Consider the following 21,346-nt stretch of genomic DNA (forward strand, 5'->3'; position numbering starts at 1 on the left):
TGGCTCAGATTTGTAAGGCTGCCACCTGGTCTTCAGTGCGTAAGTTTGCAAAATTTTTATCAAGTGGATATTCGCGCAGCCGAGGATTCGGCTTTTGGCTGCAGTTTACTGCGGGCTGCTGTATAAGGTCTGATGGCTATTTGGCAGGGTGTCTTTCTCCCCTCAAGGCTATTGCTCTGGGACGTCCCAGTAGGTAATGGTTATTAGCCTAACTTTGTGTCCCATGATGTATGAAAAAGAAAATATAATTTTTTCGTCATACTTACCTGTAAAATCCTTTTACTTTGAGTACATCATGGGACACAGAGATCCCTCCCTTTTTTTTTGAGGATTCAGTGCTTGCTACAAAACTGATGTACTTCCTGTATTGGAGGGGTTATATAAGGGATCACTTCCTGTCTAAGACTGTCTACCCGTGTCCATTCACCTAGAGATGGCGTATAACCCAGTAGATAATTCTCTGTGATATAGTTTAAATATTTTGCTTTTACCGAGGTAGTGATGGGAACGTGATTATGATAATAACAAACACAAGTGAAAAAATATAAATATAATAAAATATAATGTGAACAAAAAAAAAATTATAGGTTTCTGTGATGTAAAAAAATTAGACAAAGATAAATCATTTCAGAACTTTTTCCACCTTTTTAATGTGACCTATAAACTGCACAACTCAATTGAAAAACAAACTAAAATCTTTTAGGGGGATGAAGTAAAAATAAAATAATGTGGTTGCATAAGTGTGCACACCCTTTTATAATTGGGAATGTAGCTGTGTTCAGAATTAAGCAATCACATTCAAACTCATGTTAAATAGCAGTCAGTACACACCTGCCATCATTTAAAGTACCTCTGATAAACCCCAATTAAAGTTCAGCTGTTCTACTAGGTCTTTCCTGAAGTTTTCTTAGTGGCATCCTACTGCAAAAGCCATGGTCCGCAGAGAGCTTCCAAAGCATCAGAGGGATCTCATTGTTAAAAGGTATCGGTCAGGAGAAGGGTACAAAAGAATTTCCAAGGCATTAGATATACCATGGAACACAATGAAGACAGCCATCAAGTAGAGAAAATATGGCACAACAGTGACATTACCAAGAACTAAACATCCCTCCAAAATTGATGAAAAGAGGAGAAGAAAACTGGTCAGGGAGACTGCCAAGAGGCCTACAGCAACATTAAAGGAGCTGCAGGAATATCTGGCAAGTACTGGCTGTGTGGTACATGTGACAACAATCTCCCATATTCTTCATACGTCTGGGCTATGGGGTAGAGTGGCAAGACAAAAGTCTTTTCTTGTGAAGAAAAACATCCAAGCCCAGCTAAATTTTGCAAAAATACATCCGAAGTCTCCCAAAAGCATGTTGGAAAATGTGTTATGGTCTGAAGAAATTAAGGTTGTACTTTTTGGCCATAATTCCAAAAGATATGTTTGGTGCAAAAACAGCACTGCACATCACCAAAAGAACACCATACCCACTGTGAAGCATGGTGGTGGCAGCATCATGCTTTGGGGCTGTTTTTCTTCAGCTGGAACAGGGGCCTTAGTCAAGGTAGAGGGAATTATAAACAGTTCCAAATACCAGTCAATATTGGCACAAAACCTTCAGGCTTCTGCTAGAAAGCTGAACATGAAGGGGAACTTCATCTTTCAGCATAACATCCCAAAGCATACATCCAAATTGACAAAGGAATGGCTTCACCAGAAGAAGATTAAAGTGTTGGAATGGCCCAGACCTAAATCCGATTGAAAATCTGTGGGGTGATCTGAAAAGTGCTGTGCACAGGGGTTGCCCTCGCAATCTGACAGATTTGGAGTGTTTTTGCAAGGAAGAGTGGGCAAATATTGCCAAGTCAAGATGTGCCATGCTGATAGACTCACCCAAAAAACTGAGTGCTTTAATAAAATCAAAAGGTGCTTCAACAAAGTATTAGTTTAAGGGTGTGCACACTTATACAACCATATTTTTTTTCCCCCTTCCCTCCACCTAAAATATTTCAGTTTGTTGTTCAACTGAGTTGTACAGTTTATAGGTCACATTAAAGGTGAAAAAAGTTCTGCAATGATTTATCTTTTGTCTTTTTTTTTTTTTTACATCCCAGAAACCTGACATTTTAACAGGAGTATGTAGACTTTTTACATCCACTGTATATATAGGAGGGAATTGCGCAAACCTAAACCACATACAGTGTTAATGATGTAAACCTATTGATACACGTGTAAAACCACATAAGTGATATTGGTCAATCAATCAGTGGGAATCCGTTAATAAAATAATCAAATAAACGTGTTGCTTTGCTGTATAATTTAGAAGGTCCCAAAGACAAAAGCATTAAATCAGGTGATGATAAATGTTCATATGAACTTCTGATGCAGCGCCTTGATATCTGCAACATTACTAATGGGTGCTATTTATATCTCAGCTGAGAAAAATAAAGCCAGATGGCCCCTTACCGGACAAAATGGACCCCAAGTTATAGGGGTCCGACGCGCCTGATATACACAGTGATAACCTGTGATATTCCACTCGGTCTGCTCCAAACATTAGCCACTCTCCTCCGCCATAAACACATGCAGTGATTACGAGATTACAAACCTTCCAAACGATTTGCTTTTCGTCTCTCCAATATATGTGAAAGAAATAGAAAATAGGACACTTCATAAAGCAGTAGAAATGGTTGCTTTATTCCAAGTTTTGTACATAAACATCGAAGAAATTGATACAAACACAGCCGCAAGCTTCAAACTGCCAGCTGGTGCGTGGTGACGCCACCAAAAGTCACTCCTACCAAAGCGTTTTCCTGTAACAAACATCGACTGGGAACAGAGAAAACTCTGGGACGTCACTCGCCACGTTTTTTTTATACACCGGAAGTTCGGAATTACTCATCCCTTCCAGGTGTCACAGATTTTATTATGGCATGTTATTTTGAAAATATGAACTGAAGCATATCATAATAAAATCTTGTACCACAGGAGATCTCTAACTTAGTTGATACATTTTCTATTGATCTATATACACATAATTATCACAAATATGGCTATTAATGGTTATTTATCATTTGAACTCCACAAATGGTGCATTAGCATAATTTAAATCAGTAAATCACAGGGTTGACCATGATGTATACAATTAATAAAAGGTTGCTTTCTGAAAAACAGCAATAGATGTTACATGATTAATCCTTCAAAATGCACTATACGCTCTAGCCACTATAAATGCAATACCCTCCAAATTCTTACACATCAAAAATGAATTGGTATAAGAAGAATAAATCAAGGTGGTACAAGAAGCATAGATCCAAGGCAGGGAGCAATGGATGCACTGAGGTAAAAACTTTCCTCCACTGAAGGCTTTGCCCCACCTCTCTTGCAGAATTGTGATCGAGCAGAATTCAACCCCCCTGGTCTGCAGATGCTCGGTGCCCTCTGCCTCTTTGGCCACATATCATCTTACACTCTGCTTTACAGTGACTGGTTTTAACAGCTCAGCTGTTTAGAGCCAGGTGCCAAAGGACAGGGGTCTGTCCAATTGTTATGCAGCGGTATGCCTTACCGTCAAGGCTCCATTTGACTCCCAGAGATCTCAAAGTTGGGCAAGCACAAATCATTCCAGGTGTCTCATTTAGCCCTCAGCCTTTTTTCAACCAGGGTGCCTTCTGAGTTTAGCGGTGCTTTAACAAAATGCCTCAATTGCCCAAAAATTCTGTACAAGCCAGCGGGTGGATCAAGCAAAGCCATGGGCTTTCAATGTGCAACATTACAGCCTGTGGCACTATGTAGGCCCAGCCACCAGAGTCCTAACTGTTGACGTAATCGGTGGATAATGAGGATATCTGGCGCCTGCACAGCATCCTTGTTTAAACAAACCTCGTCAAACCCCCCCCAAATAAACTCTGTTAGCAAGGCTGGAATACTAGTATGTACCAGTGTGCAAAAGTGTATTTGCTTTGCAAAAATAAATTATCTAATTTTAAAGGGTGCCTTGACTGGAAAAAGATTGAGAAACACAGGTTTACCCTGTCAGTTTAACCACTTACAGATTGCCCGCCGTCGTTATACGTTGGCTGTTTGAAGAGGATGGCTGCCATAACCCTGGTATCGTCTTCAGCGGGTGGTCCGCTTTCATATAAAAGTGGTCTCAGCGGCGGATTCGCCGCAAGATCACTTTTATCAGGGGTGGGATAGGGGCTCCCGCCGCTCTTCGGTGGTCTCCGCAGCTTACCGGAGCCACCGGTAGCGGCGCAGACAGTTGGGTCCTCTCCCCTGTTTGGCTGCCTCCCGAGTGAGGGAAAGATGGCCCCCACTCGGCCCCATAGCACTGACTGGCAGAAGTGACTTCAAATGTCACTTCCGCCCAATGCTCTTAAAGGAAAATTTTTTTTTTCAAATTACTTTTTTTTTTTTTATTGCATTTTAGTGTAAAGGTGAGATCTGAGGTCTTTTTAATCCCAGATCTCATATTTAAGAGGTTCTGTCATGCTTTTTTTCTATTACAAGGGATGTTTACATTATTTGTAATAGGAATAAAAGTGACCCAATTTTTAATTTTTTTTTTTTTTTTAAAGGACAGTGTCGAAATATAAAAAAATAACATTTGTAAGCAACCTGTCCTGCTGAGCTCGCGCGCAGAAGCGAATGCATACGTGCGTAACACCCACATATGAAAACGGTGTTCAAACCACACATGAGGTATCTCCATGATCGTTGGAGCGAGAGCAATAATTCTAGACCTCCTCTAGCTCAAAACTGGTAACCTGTAGAAAATTTTTAAATGACGCTTATGGAGATTTTTAAGGGTAAAAGTTTGTCGCCATGGTGCAATTTACTAATTTATCAATTTACTCGGCATAACATCTTTCACGATTTAAAAAAAAAAAAATGAGCTAACTTTTATTTTTTCCAAAAAAAATGCGCTTGTAAGACTGCTGCGCAAAAGCGATGTGGCAGAAAGTATTGCAACAACCGCCATTCTATTCTCTAGGGTGTTAGAGCAATCAAACATTTATATATATATATATATATATATATATATATATATATATTTTAAAAATATAATTTTTTTTTTTTCCTAAGTCATTTTCTAGGAAAAAAAAAATGATTTTAACTTGTAAACACAAGTCTGAAAAATAGGCCCGGTCCTTAAGTGGTTAAGCTGACAAAACCTTCATAGATGTTATTTGAAGACCTAAACTGCTCCTATTAAAAGATCTTATTTAAACTTAAATTGTTTAATAAGCGAACAATATTTCTAATGTAACTATGCTTCACTGCATTTTTGTTTTTATAGGTTCTCCAGCTCGATCCAGAGGCTACTGATGAAGAACTAAAGAAAAGATTCCGTCAGGTAACCATAAACTTTAAAGCATAACTCCAAGCACAAAGCTTTTTGTTATTTCTGGTGTGTTTAAATTTTTCTTAACTCTGGCGAGGTGTATGCCACGTCCGTATTCCTGCTCAGTATTTTAAGTTATACTTTTTCCCATGCTAGATAGTACAGCACCCTCTATACTTCCGGCCTGCTGTGAATATCAGAACTGCGTCTCCCATAGATGGAACTGCAAGTGTCGTTTATCCACCTCCCCTTGACTATTTGCAGAACGCTGTATTCTGTGAGCCATTTACCACTTCTGTTATATAGTTGACAAAACTTTTGTTACAGCTTTGTGATTATTCTTTGGTGTCATACTCCTCGGGGCTCTCAAATCTCTTGGGGTTGAGGGTTGGATTTTTTTACTATATGCAAGGGGGCCAGACAAAAAATATTGTGACTAGAATTTTGTTTACCAAAAATGGAGTGATACCATCCATAAATGGATCATATGCACTTATTACAAGGGGGAAGTTACAAAGGTTGCTTGTCAGCAATATTGCCCATTTCACGTTTCTTTATCAGTATATTGTCAGTAGGGCTGCAACGAACAAATTTTTTCATAATAGATTAGTTGGCCGATTATTGTATAGATTCATTGGATAACAAAAGTGTGGTGTATAATTTAGCTAATATGTAAAGTTTAAAAAAAGATAATGTATCCTTAAATTTCTCTATGCAGTGGCAAATATAAATAACCAGCTATGTGATTTGGGAACAAAATATCGAATCCACTCTGAGAATAACAGACAGTAGCGTTTTATATATGATTAGAGGTTCAATCTGGTAGAAATCATCAGACTCCAAGATCAAAATTTTAATTTAAAAAGGCCTAAAACTGTTTTGGAGATTTTCAGAATGGATTGTAATATAATATGCAGACAGGCAGTCCCTTGTCATAGGCAGGTAGCTTGATTCAACCTGCGCTTCCTGTCATTTATGCTGGCCATACACAAACTTTTTTTTTTTTTTTTTTTTTTAGAAAATCTTAATTTAAGAAGGTTCTTTCGATTTTCTAATCCTTAGTGGGGTCAAATTGACATTCATTTTTGGCCACAGTGATGGGAAAATTCAAAGGAGCAGAATAGAAAACGTCTTGGTTGAAGGAATTTTCAGACAGTGTATGTGGTTTTCATTCAGAAATTACCTTCATTTTAAAATTGAATGTTAAAACAATTGAAAATTTGAAATGTACAAAGAATATTTGTACGTTTTTTTTGTCTCAAGATCGATATATGTATGGCCAGCAAAAGATGTTTAGTAGCAGCAGCATGCTTTTTTTTTTTCACCTGTCTTGATGTGGTTATAAAAACAAAAATAGCAGAGAATCGCTACTATAAGGGGTTCATTTATACTGCGAAACAGTAATAAATATAAATTAATATACCCAGAAGTAGGATATACAGGGTGTTTTAACTGGGAGTCAGACATTCAGTTATGTGAAGGGGAGATAAAAATCTTTTTGTATTAAAGTAGTACTAAAGGGTCAGACTTTTTTTCATAGATATATTAAATATGATGCACAATACTGGTAAACATTTACTTTAAATGTAACTGTAATGCCTTATAGTACCTGCAGTCTATCGGCCTCCAGCTTCTCTTAGTTCAGATGCTGAAATTCCATGCACAGTCATTAAAGTGATTGTAATTGTTGGATTTTTTTTATTTTTGAACAACAAACATGTTATACTTGCCTGCTCTATGTAATGGTTTTGCATAGAGCAGCCCTAATTCTCCTCTTCTGGATTCCCTCACCGGCACTTCTGGCTCTCCCTGCCTTCTGAGTGCTCCTATAGCAAGCTGCAAAGTATAGTATAGACTATAGTGTCCCTATAGCCAGGTAAAAAAAAACTTCTGCTTTTGGAATTACTCACTCCCTTCTCCTGCCCAGGATTAGGTGTCTCCTGTCCAGGGACACGTGAGAGCGATCCAACAAAATCCTAAACCTTTTTCCAAAAATGTTTTATTTTTAAACTCGTTTCTGTGTGTAGGTTGTGGTCATATGTATGCATGGGGTCAGCTTTATTTGTGCAGAACTTTTAAAGGCTCTACTTTCTGGTATGCATTATGACACAATGATTGTGCTTTACTTCTTATAAGACAAGTCAGTCAATTTGAGTATTTGCTCCATTTGGCAGCTAATGTTCAAAACTCTGCATTTAGTACAATAATTGTAATATCAAGCAACAAGAATGTAAAAATTTAAAATCTGCTTAAAGAACTACTCTAAGATGAACATCACGATGATAGTTCAAAAATTCAGAATTCACCTAACATTACTCTATTTTCCCTTTTAACCAAGCCTAAGTCTTTTTTATGGGCCAAATAACTGGAACGGGTATCGGTGGGCCCTAAAGTCAGGAACTGAATTACCAAAGATGAATTTGGCAGCTTTCAAGATGTGGCAACTTAGCTGGAATTCCCTTTTTAGAAAGATCTCTGAATAGAAACCTGATGTCTAATAAATCCAGCAGTTCCTAACTACAACTATAGGTTTTATTTTAGGTAAAATAGTAGAGATATAAAAGGGATTTCTTAATCGTATAGAAAACAGGATCTTAGTCTTAACGATGGGTTATGTGAAGCCACTGTACCTTCAGACAATTGAAAAAACAAAAAAAAAAAAAGCTACAGGGGCATCCTCTAATTATGTAAAATCAAGAAAAAAAAAATCAAAGGTTGGGTTCCTCTCATTTCATGCTTAATCCTCTATTGGTACCATTCTTTGCCCTAATTAATATCTGTGCTTCTCTTTTCCAGTATTGCTAGGTGGATTAGATAAGTCCTCATTTGAGCCTGTAGCCTAAAGTGTAGGGTTCCTCCTTTTCATGCTAAGACACACACTATATCAGATCCATTAGTGCTTCATGTGCCTTTCAGCATCAGGCATCTGTTTCCCAGGTTTGCAAAGCTGCTACCTGGTCTTCCATTCACATGTTTACGTTTTACAGGTAAATGTCCTATCTGATGTCTGTTTCGGCCATAAGGGTTCTGCATGCTGCTCTGAGTTCTGTCAAGCCGTTCCTTGACACAATTTTACGTGGGCTTGTTGAGCCCGCCCCTCAGTTGGACTGCTTTTGGACATTAGGATACTGTGTCCTATACTATAGGACTTTTGATTAGTCTGTAAAATCCTTTTATTGGAATACAATGCAGGGCACAGGTTCCTACCCTCTGCTTTTTTTTATCTCCATATTGCTGCATATAACCCTAATATCTATGATCTTGTGTTCTGTACTGTATGCAAAAAAGGATTTTACAGTTCCAGTGTAAAATTACATTTTTTTTTCTGTACTTTTAAATTTCAAGCATCATTTTATTTGTGTAATAAATCATATAGAAGCTTTAAGAGCTTAAAATGAAATGTATGCTAAGTGAATAATGTAGGTAGCTACATCATTTAAATGCAACAGTTCCCTAAATAAATCTTTGCTTCCCTTCCAGTTATCGATCCTGGTTCATCCAGATAAGAATCAGGATGATCCAGACAGAGCCCAGAAAGCATTTGAAGGTAACTCCAAATTTTATATATTCTTCATTTTGACAGCTACACTTTTTAAATGTTTTTTTGATGGAATTTTTATTTGTATGTTGTAACCAAAACAAGGGTATATTACAGTTACAATAAATATATTAAAGACAATTATTTTTTCTATAACAAACATGTTCTATTTGCCTGCCCTATGCAACGGTTTTGCACAGAGCACCTCCGATCCCCCTCTCCTCGGGTCCTCCGCCAAAGCTCCTTGCTCCTTCCCCATGCCTTGTGCCTCTAGAGCAACTTTCAATGGGGGCACCCAAGAAGGCTCGTTCCCAAGCCGCTACTTTGTGTTCGTTCACACACACATCCATGGTTTTCCCCGCCCCATCTCTCTCTCCTGATTAGCTTACTTGTCTGGCTGAGCAGCTCCCGCTGCTGTCAATCACAATGTGGAGGGAGAGTCCCCGGAGAGCCGAAGTTCTCGTGCTCATCGCTGGATCCTTCTGGGGCTCGGGTAAGTATTAGGGGTGGTTGCTGCACAGAGAAGCTTTTTTACCTTAATGCATAGCATGCATGAAGATAAAAATCCTTGAGCCTTTAGAACCACTTTAAATTCATATACATTAAATGTAAATTATACTTGTAACAGGTTGGTATAAAAAAGGTAATATGATAACAAAAATGTGAAATACTTTATATTCGGTTTTACATTCAACACATTTGGCTTCATTTTCTGTATTTTACAGTCTGAGCTTTTCTCTGCATTTTGTATGTATGTACGTATTGTAAAATATACTTTTAACGAATGTTCATGCAGTGCTTCATGACATCTCTCTCTTTGCTGCAGCGGTGGACAAGGCATATAAACTGTTGCTGGAAGGTGAACAGAAGAAACGGGCACTTGATGTGATTCAGGCTGGCCAGGAATATGTTGAACATATTGTAAGTAATCCATTTAAAAACTGGGTTTTCAAAAATAGCCCCATAGAAGCTGCTAGTAAGAATTTTAATTCTGAGTTTATTTTTGGTCTACTTTTTTACTGTTTATGCTAAACATGCCTAGTTTTCAATGTTTTACAATACCAGAAAACTTTTTTGTCTCTCTTGTGGGGGATAAAAATTAAAATGGACTCTAGAGCAAAAAGTAAAATTTCTTGCTGCCTTATTCACTCATGGTCACGTTATATGGTGTACCTGGTTGTCTTTTAACCGCTTCAATACTGGGCATTTTTACCCCCTTCCTGCCCAGGCCATTTTTCAACTTTCAGCCAAACCCAAATTACATTTTTTTCACACAAATATAGCTTTCTTTTGGTGGTGTTTATTCACTGCTGGGTTTTTATTTATTTTTTTGCTAAAAAAAAGGGGAAAAAAAAAAAAAAAAGCGACCACCGCCCCCCAATTTTTTATTTTATTTTTTTACTGATAGGCGGCACTGATAGGTGGCAATGATAGGCGGCACTGATGAGCAGGCACTGAAAAACTGCACTCACTGGCACCACTTGGCACTGACTGGCATCATTGATGGGCACTGTTGGGGCTGCACAGATAATCGGTACCCTGATTATCTGTACAGGTCTCCCCTGTGAGGGGATGCCACTGATCAGCTCTCCTCACACTATCAGGCGACAAGAGCCAATAAACGGCACTTTGTGCGTTTTAGATGTGATCGGCTGTGTTTGGATATGGCTTTTTATCGAGCTCAGGGTTGCGCTGTGTCCTGGGTAGACAACGTCCGCGATCGGTGCGCCCCCGTGGTTAGGCTGGGGTGACGTCATATGACATCGTCCCAGAACAAGAGGGGATCCTGCCTGCCATCATTTGTCTATACCATGGGTGGGAGGTGGTTAAAGACCATCCATAGAGGTAAGCTGGAATTTCACAGAAATCTTGTAGTTTTCAGAAACTTTGAATGTTCTTACCCATTTTTCTATGAACATTAAAATAAAAATCTATCCGTGTATGGCTGCGGTGTGTTCACATAGGCTGGGGGGCTTGTGCTACATGGCGAGCTCCCTCTAGCGCCACCGCTATGGGTTGACCACATTAGTGACTACATTACTATTCCGGTCAGCTAGGTGCAAGAAACAGAGAGCCAACACTGTGGAGGAGAGAGCTGGGAAGAGGGGTATGTGATCTTATGGCCATCTTTCTCTTTCTTTATAAATCCTTCTCTCGGCCACATCTGTGGAGATCATATGAGAGCAAGAGACAACTCTGCAAGCAGTGCATAGCAGATGGAGAGAATAAACGGGGGTAAAGCACAGAAACACGTATTTGTATGTAGGCACTATTTAAAAACAGAGAAGAGTGACTGAGGGTGCACCGAAATGTTTACCTTTTTATATTAGTTGCAGCGCTCCATGACACACAGGATTCAAGAATACCTTACCTTTTTCCTTTTTTCTCACTATGGATTGAGTATGGAAGTGTTAGAACACCTGTCAGTCTTTTTCTTCTTTTTTTTTTTCTTTCGGTGTCCCATTGGGGAGATTTCCCCTCACTTCCTGTCCCATAGTCAAAACAGGAAGGGAAGGAAAATCCCTCCAAAGTGCTTCACTCCCCTGTATGTGAATGCCCAGGAGGGTAATTTTACAACGGCTCCCAGTGCTCTACGTATCCTGCTTGCCTTCCTTCGCTTTGCGTCTGAACCAGGTAAAGGCATCTTTGTCTAATTTTTGGGAGGTTATGGGCTAAAGTTGAGTTCAGAGATTCTCTGAATTAGTAAAAATATTTAGGTCGATGTTCAAAAGGGATATTGGCTGGTAACTAGGGCAAACTTGGGAGGTCTTTCCCATCTTTAGGTATCAGTGATCAGAGCTTGTAAGGGAGCATTTGGCCTTGTCTGATTGAGATATTTGCTTCTAAATATTTGCTTTCCAATGTATCTTTAAAAGTCATCAGGCCCAGGTGTCTTCCCTGGTTTAATGCTTTTGATTGCTTAGCTGAATTCAACTATCGAGAGGTTTTTTGAGCACCTCTATTGCCTCATCGAATAAGGAGAGCATTTTTTATTCCCATAAATATTGCTTTATAAGGGCAGCCCTTTGACGTGGAATCTGCCCCAGAGCTAGGTGAGGCTAAGTTATAGAGTTGTGTGTAGTAAGTTTTAGAAATCATTGCGGTCTCGGGAGAACTCCTGGCTACAGTGCTGTTTTCATGTTTAATGTGAGATATGTGGTTTCGAGCTCTAACAGCCCTCAGGGCCCTGGCCAGCATTCTACCTGATTTATTGTCCTCCTCGTAACTAACCAATTGCTCTTTAACTTTATCCAAAGGGGAGTGTTTAGTTTTTCTCAGAGCACTTTTAATTGGGTACCAGTAGCCTGAGCAAGTGATTTTTTTTTTTTTTGTTTTGTTTTTTGTGACAACTTTCAAGTTTGGGTCAGCAAAGGCTCCATTTTATTGGCAAGAGCATTTTTCCTTTGGGTTCGCAGCTTAATTAAAGTGCCTCTGAGGAAGCACTTGTGGGCCTACCATATGGACAATGCAGAGGAGTTGTGGTTGGTGTTGGTGGTAAAAAAAATAATGTAAGATCCTGTGAGATCAGGGGTTCGTAAGCCATTTTTTGGAGAAGAGACTTATTTAATTTCCACTGCCAGGATTTTTCATGTGAGTCCTCAAGGGTCAAAGTGCAGCGGGTAGGTACATGATTAGTGATAGTAAAACAAACTTATCGTCAAATTTAATAGATGGGGAAGGGTGACTTGCTTAATAAAAATGTAATCATTGCAAGAGTTATTGGAGTTTGAATAAAATGTATAATTCCTATCTTGTACATTGGAGGTTCTACACGTGTCTATCCGGCAGTAGTAGTGGAGGGTTTTTTTGTCCCTTAGGGCCAAAAAGGGTAGATGGGAAAAGTTGGGAGAGATGTCCAGGAAAGGGTCAAGAACTATACTGCAGTCACTACCTATTCTACGCATGCCTTCCTTACGTTGGTAATTGCAATCCAGGTCGGATTCTAAGGTTGTGATCTGTTGAAAATACATGCTTACTAGAGCAATATTACATTGATATAATGTCCCTTTCACTATTAGACCTTGACCTTGTCATCCTTTCAGCGGTGAAATATGTCTCCTCTAGGAAGAGTATATGGGATTTGAGGCATTGTAGTTTGTGGAGCAATTTAGATTCTCAGGGATGTGAAGTTGACAGTGGGCATCATGCCTTAATGAGAAATTCTATCTAGACACTTGGCAGTTCATTACCAGAAGGTTGCTGAGGTGATCAGGTGGGGAGTTGCAGGAGCATCAAGCTTTATTATAACCTGGGCAGGCAGGGCACAAACCCCTCCAATTAGACCTACAGAGAGGTGACAGTAGGGTCCCAAAAAAATACATGTCTTGAACAGTAAAAAAGCTATAGACATCCTCTCATATTGGATGACGAGGTAGTACAGCACACATTACATTAGCCCACTGGCGTTCCCCTTCCCTAAATTGAATCGTGCCCCTTATAGGGGGGGGGCTCTCTCCCAGCCATCAATCACAGACCCATTGATGAGGCAGAAAACTCTCAAGCACTATGTAAATAACTGGTATGAACAGTACCGACGCCTCCATTGTCTGAGTGTTATTGGGCAGGTAGAACCATTTGTGACAAACTGTAGTGGTTAACCCCTATCCTAGAATAGCCAAACCCTGAGTTCAAACTGTATAAAGTGTTTACATGGAAGGTAAAGTGCTAGGGTCCCATAGGGAACTCTCAGCCACTAAGAAATACACACTTGAGGCTTGGGCCAGGGGCCCTCTAGGGACATTCTTTTTTTGTATCCAACGCAAGACAAGAGGGTACCGGTCCCCAAGTTGGCAAATCAATGTATTTAGTGACGTTTAGCGACCTTTCGTGCAGTCTCAGGGAGTAGTGTAGGTATTCTGGGGGGATATAGGTTAGACCTGAAGAAACCCCTGATGGCTAGTCAGCTCTAGAACTATGTGATAGACTCTGAACTGTCCTTTCAGACCCACATCCAATCCCTGTCCAAGTAATGCCGCCTCAACCTCCAACATCTCCAGAAAATGCCCCTTTTTAACCAAAGACACCACTAAGCTTCTAGTTCACTTCCTGGTTATCTTTCACCTCAAATATTGCAACTCCCTCCTTATTGGATTACCTTTATATAGGCTATCCCCCTTCAGTCCATCATGAATGCTGCTGCAAGACTCATCCACCTTACCAACTGTTTAGTGTCTTCCACCCCTCTCTGCCAATCCCTCTACTGGCTACCATTTACCCAACAAATAAAATTCAAAGTACTAACAATAACTTACAATGCCATCCAAAACTCTGCCCCCAGCTACATCACTAGCCTGGTCTCAAAATATCAACCAAACTACTCTCTTCAGTCCTCCCAAGACCACCTCACCTGCACTCTAGCTTCATTGTCCCCCCCCACCTCCCATGCTCGCCTCCATGATTTTTCCCGAGCTTCTCCCATCCTTTGGAACGCCCTTCCCCAATCCATCTGACAGTCTCTTAACCTCTTGCCGACTAACCGCCATCGTTATACGGCGGCAGTTTGGCAGGGTTGCACAAACCGCTGTAGGGGTTCGTCGGCCGCTTTAAGAGGTACAGGGGGTGCGACACCAGAGTCGATGCTCGTGGCCAGCGGCTGTGATGTCTGCCGGCCACCCGCGATCGCTCTAGAGCCAGAACAGGGATCTGTGTATGTAAACAGATCCCCGTTCTGACAGGGGAGTAGAGAGGGATCTGCTGGTCTTAGTGCTCAAAGAACAGCAATCTCTCTAGTAATCGGTGGCTATTTTTAGCTCTGCTTGCTGTATAAATGTCAATGGTCCCAAAATAGTGTCTAATCTGTCTGCCTATTGTCGCAGTCCTGCAAAAAAAATTGCTGATCACCGCCATTACTATTTTTTTTTTTTTGGGATATTTATTATAGCAAAAAAGTAAAAAAAATTTTTTTTTTTTTTTTTTTTTTTCAAAATTGTGGGGTTTTTTTGTTTTATAGCGCAAAAAATAAAAACCGAAGAGGTGATATCACCAAAAGAAAGCTTCATTTGTGGGATAAAAGGACATAAATTTTGTTTGGTTACAACGTCGCACGACCGTGCAATTGTCAGTTAAAGCTACCAAGTGCCGTTTCGCAAAAAATGGCCTGGTCAGGAAGTGGTTAATCTATCCAGCCTTAGCCGATCCCTGAAAACCCTTCTCTTTAAAGATGCCTATCCTGCTTCTACAGTGAGGTAAAAAAGTATTTGATTCCCTGCCGATTTTGTCTGCCCACTGACAAAGATCAGTCTATAATTTTATTAGTAGGTTTATTTTAACAGTGAGAGATAGAATAACAACAAATATTTCCAGAAAAACGCATTTGAAAAAAGTTATAAATTGATTTGCATTTTAATGAGTGAAATAAGTATTTGACCCCTTCGCAAAACATGACTTGGTACTTGGTTGCAAAACCCTTGTTGGCAATCAGAGGTCAGACCTTTTTTGTAGTTGGCCACCAGGTTTGCACACATCTCTGGAGAGATTTCTTTAATTCCGTTATTTTCCAAAAAAAAAAGTGCATTTTACAGCCAAAATGGATAGATATATAATAAAATTCAGATAACAGTCACATGATGTGAGCAACATATCTGCTACCCCAGTAATACACAGTATGGATGGCACGGTATAGAAATATTATCAGTATGCAGACCCAGAATGTATGATCATATGTATGATCATATATGCGAAACTATGCAATAAAATAAACTTACAGTTTCTCGGGAGGCAGAGCGATGGCCAGCTGAGCCCAGAGATGGGACACTATGGTAGGTATAATGCAAACTAGGATATTCCCAGTATCTAAACAAAAGGGCCCATAACTGAGTAAAGGACATGAAGAGGGGGGCGGTCAGAAGGGGTAGAGATTGGAGAGATTTTGTCCCACTCCTCTTTGCAGATCCTCTCCAAGTCATTAAGATTTTGAGGCTGACGTTTGTTAACTCGAACCTTCAGCTCCCTCCACATATTTTCTATGGGATTAAGATCTGGAGACTGGCTAGGCCACTCCAGGACCTTAATGTGCTTCTTCTTGAGCCACTCCTCTGTAGCCTTGACCGTGTGTTTTGGGTCATTGTCATGCTGGAATGCCCATCCACGACCCATTTTCAATGCCCTGGCTGAGGGAAGAAGATTCTCGCCCAAGATCATCCCCACTAAACTGCTTAAAGAATGTTCCGACATCTTGGCCCCTATCCTAACACAGCTCATAAATCAATCATTCAAAGAAGGGACTGTGCCAACCTCAAGCAAGGCATCGTCAAACCTCTGCTAAAGAAAGCCAATCTCGACCCTAACTGCCGCAGACCAATAACTAGCCTCAACGCCATCTCCAAGATTATGGAGAAAGCGGTAGTACAACAGCTACAACGCCACCTGGACACACACCTCCTCCTGGACCTTCTGCAATCAGGCTTCCGCCCAGGCCATGGCACAGAAACAGCACTTCTCAAAATATGGGACGACGCTCTTGAAGCAGCAGATGACGGAGAACAGAGTCTCCTGGTACTGTTAGACCTCAGCGCAGCATTCGACACAGTGAACCACAATACTTTACTTGTCTGCCTCGCTGAAGTAGCAGGAGCTACAGGTTCTGCTCTAAAATGGTTTACATCCTTCCTAGAGAATCGCTCCCAGACAGTGAAACTTGGAACATTCACCTCGGAAACCCAGGCAGTCTCCTGCGGAGTCCCTCAAGGATCACCCTTGTCACCAGTACTATTCAACATATACATCCGCCCACTTCTCAATATCATCAGGAAAACCGATCTTTGCTTCCATTCATACGCTGACGACACCCAACTCTACCTTCGTATCAACGGACAAAAAGACCTTCATCAGCAATTACAGAAATGCCTCTCCTTAATAGACGACTGGATGACCACTAGCTCCCTCAAACTCAACGGATCAAAAACAGAACTTCTTCTCCTACAAGCTAACAAAAATTCCAAAATAAAGACTACATGGACACCTCCCACCATCTTTGGACAGACCATCTCCCCAAGCACCAAAGCCAAGAGTCTCGGAGTCATTTTTGACTCAGGAATGACAATGGATGCACAAATAGGATCAGTGGTGAGCGGATCCCACCATCTCCTCCGCCAACTACGTAGACTCATCCCCTTCATCCCAGAAGAGGACAAAGCGGCAGTTGTGGGAACAATCATCAATTCCCGACTCTACTACGCAAATTCGCTCTACGTAGGACTACCCCAATATCAGCTTGCGCGCTTACAACTCATCCAAAACACGGCGGCAAGACTTAACAGGAAAAAAACCCTGGGAATCCATCTCCCCCTCCCTAAAGAGCCTACACTGGCTAACCGTGAAGAAACGGATCACATTCAAGACCCTCTGCCTCACCCACAAATGCGTACAAGGAAACGCCCCACCATATCTCCGCGAGAAAATAAAACACTACACACCGAATCGCAGTCTTCGATCAGCTAACCAAAACCTCCTTACCATTCCCAAATACCGCTACAAAGCAAAGGGAGAACGAAGATTCGCAGTCCAAGGACCTCAACTATGGAACACTCTTCCTACCAACATCCGCATGGAAGAAAACCACCAGGCCTTCAGAAAAAAACTAAAGACCTTCCTTTTCTGAGAAGCTGACATCATAGAATGCATCCAGCGCCTTGAGGCGATTCAGTTCGCATTTGCAGCGCTTTATAAATCATTCATTCATTCATTCATTCAAGATTGAGAGTACATCATCTCTTTTGATGCGGTGAAGTTGTCCTGTCCCCTTAGCAGAAAAGAATCCCCAAAGCATATTGTTTCCACCTCTGTGTTTGACGGCGGGGATGGTGTTCTTGGGGTCATAGGCAGCATTCTTCCTCCTCCAAACACGTTGAGTTGATGCCAAAGAGCTTGATTTTGGACTCATCTGACCACAACCCTTTCACCCAGTTCTCCTCTGAATAATTCAGATGTTCATTAGCAGACTTCAGACAGGCCTGTACATGTGCTTTCTTCAGCAGGGGGACCTTGCAGGCGAATTTCAGTCCTTTTACAGTGTAGTGTGTTATCAATTGTTTTCTTGGTGACTATGGTCCCAGCCGCCTTCAGATCATTGACAAGATTCTCCTGTGTAGATCTGGGCTGATTCCTCACCGTCCTCATCATTGAAACTCCACAAGGTGAGATCTTGCATGCAGCCCCAGACCAAGGGACGTTGACAGTTATTTTGTGTTTCTTCCATTTATGAATAATCGCACCAACCTGCTTGTAGCCAATTCCAGCCTTGTGTAGGTCTACAATCTTGTCCCTGATATCCTTGGACAGCTCTTTGGCCTTGGCAATGGTGGAGAGATTGGAATCTGATTGCTTCTGTAGACAGGTGTCTTTTATACAGGTAACAAACTGAGATTAGGAGCACTCCCTTTATGAGAGTTCCTCGAATCTCAGCTAGTTACCTGTATAGAAGGATCCGGAAATCTTGCTGATTGGGGATCAAATGCTTATTTCACTCATTAAAATGCAAATCAATTTATAACTTTTTTTTTTTTTTTTTTTTAAATGCGTTTTTCTGAGTATTTTTTTTGTTACTCTGTCACTCACTCTTAAGAAAAAACCTACCATTAAAATTATAGACTGATAATTTCTTTGTCAGGGGGCAAACGTACAAAATCGTCAGGGAATCAAATACTTTTTTCCCTCACTGTAACTATTGCACTGTTTTTTACTTTCTCCACCAGCTCATCCCCCACAGCTATTACCTTTTCTATGAGTTGACCCTCCCTCTTAGATTGTAAGCTCTAATGAGCAGGGCCCTCTGGTTCCTCTTGTACCAAATTGTATTGTAACTATAATGTCTGCCTTCATTTTGTAAAGCGCTGTGCAAAATATAAATCCTGTATATTATTAATAACCATAGGATGATATCTTGGGCGACCCCAGAACACAAATCAACGAAGTTAATGGCCCGGCCTCTCTATCCTGTAATCTGAAAAAAAGTCAGTACTCTGAACTCTCAGGAGAGGTGTAGGCTGAATGCAGTGGTTGTCTGCTGGCAGGGAGCCAGTGGTGTTGATCTTCATGACTGGTGGACCAAGCCGAGCAACCATTGGTCAAGGAGGTAGTGTGGAGTCTCCTGGCCATGCAGATGTGTATTCCAGGAAAGTCCACTGCCTGTGGATGTGGCATAGCCACAGGTTGAAAAAACATAGGGCTCATTAGCGCTTGGAGACTATCTCAAGGTAGTTTTGATCCTGCCCCGAGATCTTACTCGGTTGATGTTGGGGTCTTGGGGATGCCAGTGATGGTGGTCCATGATGAAGCAAAGCCAGTCCAGGAGCTGTAGTTCTTCACGTTCCAAGAAGTGATAGAGAGCTGGTAGCTGTGACAGGGACTGTAAAGTTAAGGTTTTGGCCTGCTTTCCAGATCAAGGCAAAAGGGTAGCCCCACCTGCAGGAAAGTCCCAGAGACTGCAGCTTTTATGGAAGCAGCTTCAATAGTCTCCTCTGATATAGGGTCTGGCAACATAAGTTTGGTAAAATTAGGTCCCATAAAACTCTGTGCCCTTTGCACCATGTCTGGTGTAGGATCTTCTCTTTCAGATTGTATGTACTGTTTTGGTGTGGGAAAGTTGTATTATATTTTATCTGTTTCATTGGTGAATTTCCATATGCTTTTTTACAAAAAAAAAATACTATAGTGATACTAGTTTAAAAAAAGGCATGCGAGATGTAATTAGCTCCCTCTGTATTTTTTTGCAGGTTAAAGAGAAGAAGAAGCAATTGAAAAAAGAAGGGAAATCAATACTGGTTGATGAAGATGACCCTGAAGTTGTAAGTAGTCCATGAACCAGCAGACTATATTATATGGCTGCCACCAATATTTGCCGTATGTTGGTGGCGGCAGCAGAAAGGAGTTTTACACACATTCCATGCTGCTACAGCAGCCATAAGTGCATATAAATGTTGGAAGCCGACTATCAGCGGTCAAATGAAATTAATCCAGCAGGCACAATCGTACTCCATTAATTTTCTCTATGCAATTCTCATCGCTTTCAGGTTCTCAGGGGAGATCAGCAGATGGACTTCTGCTAGTGTTCCTCTCCTTTATCCAGTGACACCCACACCATGCAGGTCCCGGGCCCACAGGTGGGATAACCATGTCTGGGAAGTTCATGGTGGGTCTCATCACGTAGAGGTGGTAAAGTTAAAAGAAAAAATACATTTATGATTGTCCTAATATCGTCTGATGTAAAATATAGAAACTACCACCATTTCATTCTCCAGGGTCTCTGCTTTAAAAAAATATGTACTGTTTGCTTGGGTTTTAAAGCTGTTGTAAAACCCCCCCCCAAAAAAAACAAAACCTTTACGACAACGGCATAATGAGCTAGTATGCATCGCATGCTAGATCATTATGAAATATTTACCTTAGAACAAAGCGCTCTCAGCGGCACAACGCTGAGACGGCTGACATTTTCCCCAGCGTTTCTTCCAGGTTCGCGGGCTCCGCCCCTGTGATTGGCCAGAGCCGCAATGACGTAACTCCCACGCATGCATGTGGGAGCCGCCTGTAACGGCACCGACGACCATTTCTTCAGAGCGCTCGATGATGGCGTATATAGTAAATATCTCCTAAACAGTGCAAGCTTAGGAGCTATTTACAGTACCTACAAGAAAGCCTGTAGATGCAATTAAAAAGGAAGACTTTACTTCCTCTTTAACTAATCGTCAGGCCTTAAATGATTATTTTAACATGTGTAAAAAAAAAAAAAAAGTTTAAGGAGCTTTGTCACTCACAAAGGTATCCATGCAAGCTGGGCTTACAGGTTGCTTTTTTGGTTACATGACAAATGTGTGTTTTTATTTTTATTAAATTATTTTTTCTTATTTGGTTAGGTTGCGGTATTTAGGGTTAGGCTTTTATGGCCATCTGTGTCTCTGCTGGAAATCTTTCCCCTTGCTTTCAGTCTTTGGTACACCCTGTTACAGATTGTAATCCTGCAAATTATACTACTTGGCTTAAGATAGGTCTGAAAACAACACTAAATTAGCTTGAATATCTTGATCTTTAAACCCTCTATTATCCACTCACTTTAGTCTGGTTTAAGACCTTTATATGTATGATGAATGAAGGGTTCCAGCAGGGTATTTCTGATGGCAGTTTAGATCTGTGCATTAACTGATCAAAACAGCGGTCTGAGCAAGTTAGTCAGTGACTCTGCCTCACACAGATCTCATCCTGAGCCTCAGCTTCCATTAAGAAGTGGTCAGGAAAAAGCTGCCTTCTGGTGTGGTCACCAAAAGGAAGCTGATTTCTAATTTATATGCAAGTATTTCAGCACTTCTGTTTTCCAGTTTAGGTATCCAGCAGTAAGGGGGGGAAGCCCAAGTGTAATATTGGTTTTAAGGTCTGCCTAATGTGCTTCTCTAAGGCTAGGTTCACACTTGTTAGGTTTCCCTGCAGTTGCATTGCTCAAGTACAGCAGCCCATTCATTTGAATGGACTGCTGTATCCACAGAGA

General features: G+C 40.9%; 1 protein-coding gene across 1 annotated transcript in view; it reads left to right on the forward strand.

Moving 5' to 3' along the window:
* The window catches only part of DNAJC8 (DnaJ heat shock protein family (Hsp40) member C8), a 73,505-nt gene that overhangs the window by 40,269 nt on the left and 11,890 nt on the right, over positions 1–21,346 (forward strand). Inside the window, exons 3-6 of the mRNA XM_073616247.1 lie at positions 5,289–5,345; positions 8,814–8,880; positions 9,698–9,792; positions 19,584–19,655. Coding sequence (XP_073472348.1) covers positions 5,289–5,345; positions 8,814–8,880; positions 9,698–9,792; positions 19,584–19,655 — 291 coding nt within the window. The remainder of the gene's footprint in view (positions 1–5,288; positions 5,346–8,813; positions 8,881–9,697; positions 9,793–19,583; positions 19,656–21,346) is intronic.

The sequence above is a fragment of the Aquarana catesbeiana genome, linkage group LG02 (genome assembly GCF_042186555.1).
Source record: "Aquarana catesbeiana isolate 2022-GZ linkage group LG02, ASM4218655v1, whole genome shotgun sequence".
Classification (NCBI taxonomy): Eukaryota; Metazoa; Chordata; class Amphibia; order Anura; family Ranidae; genus Aquarana; species Aquarana catesbeiana.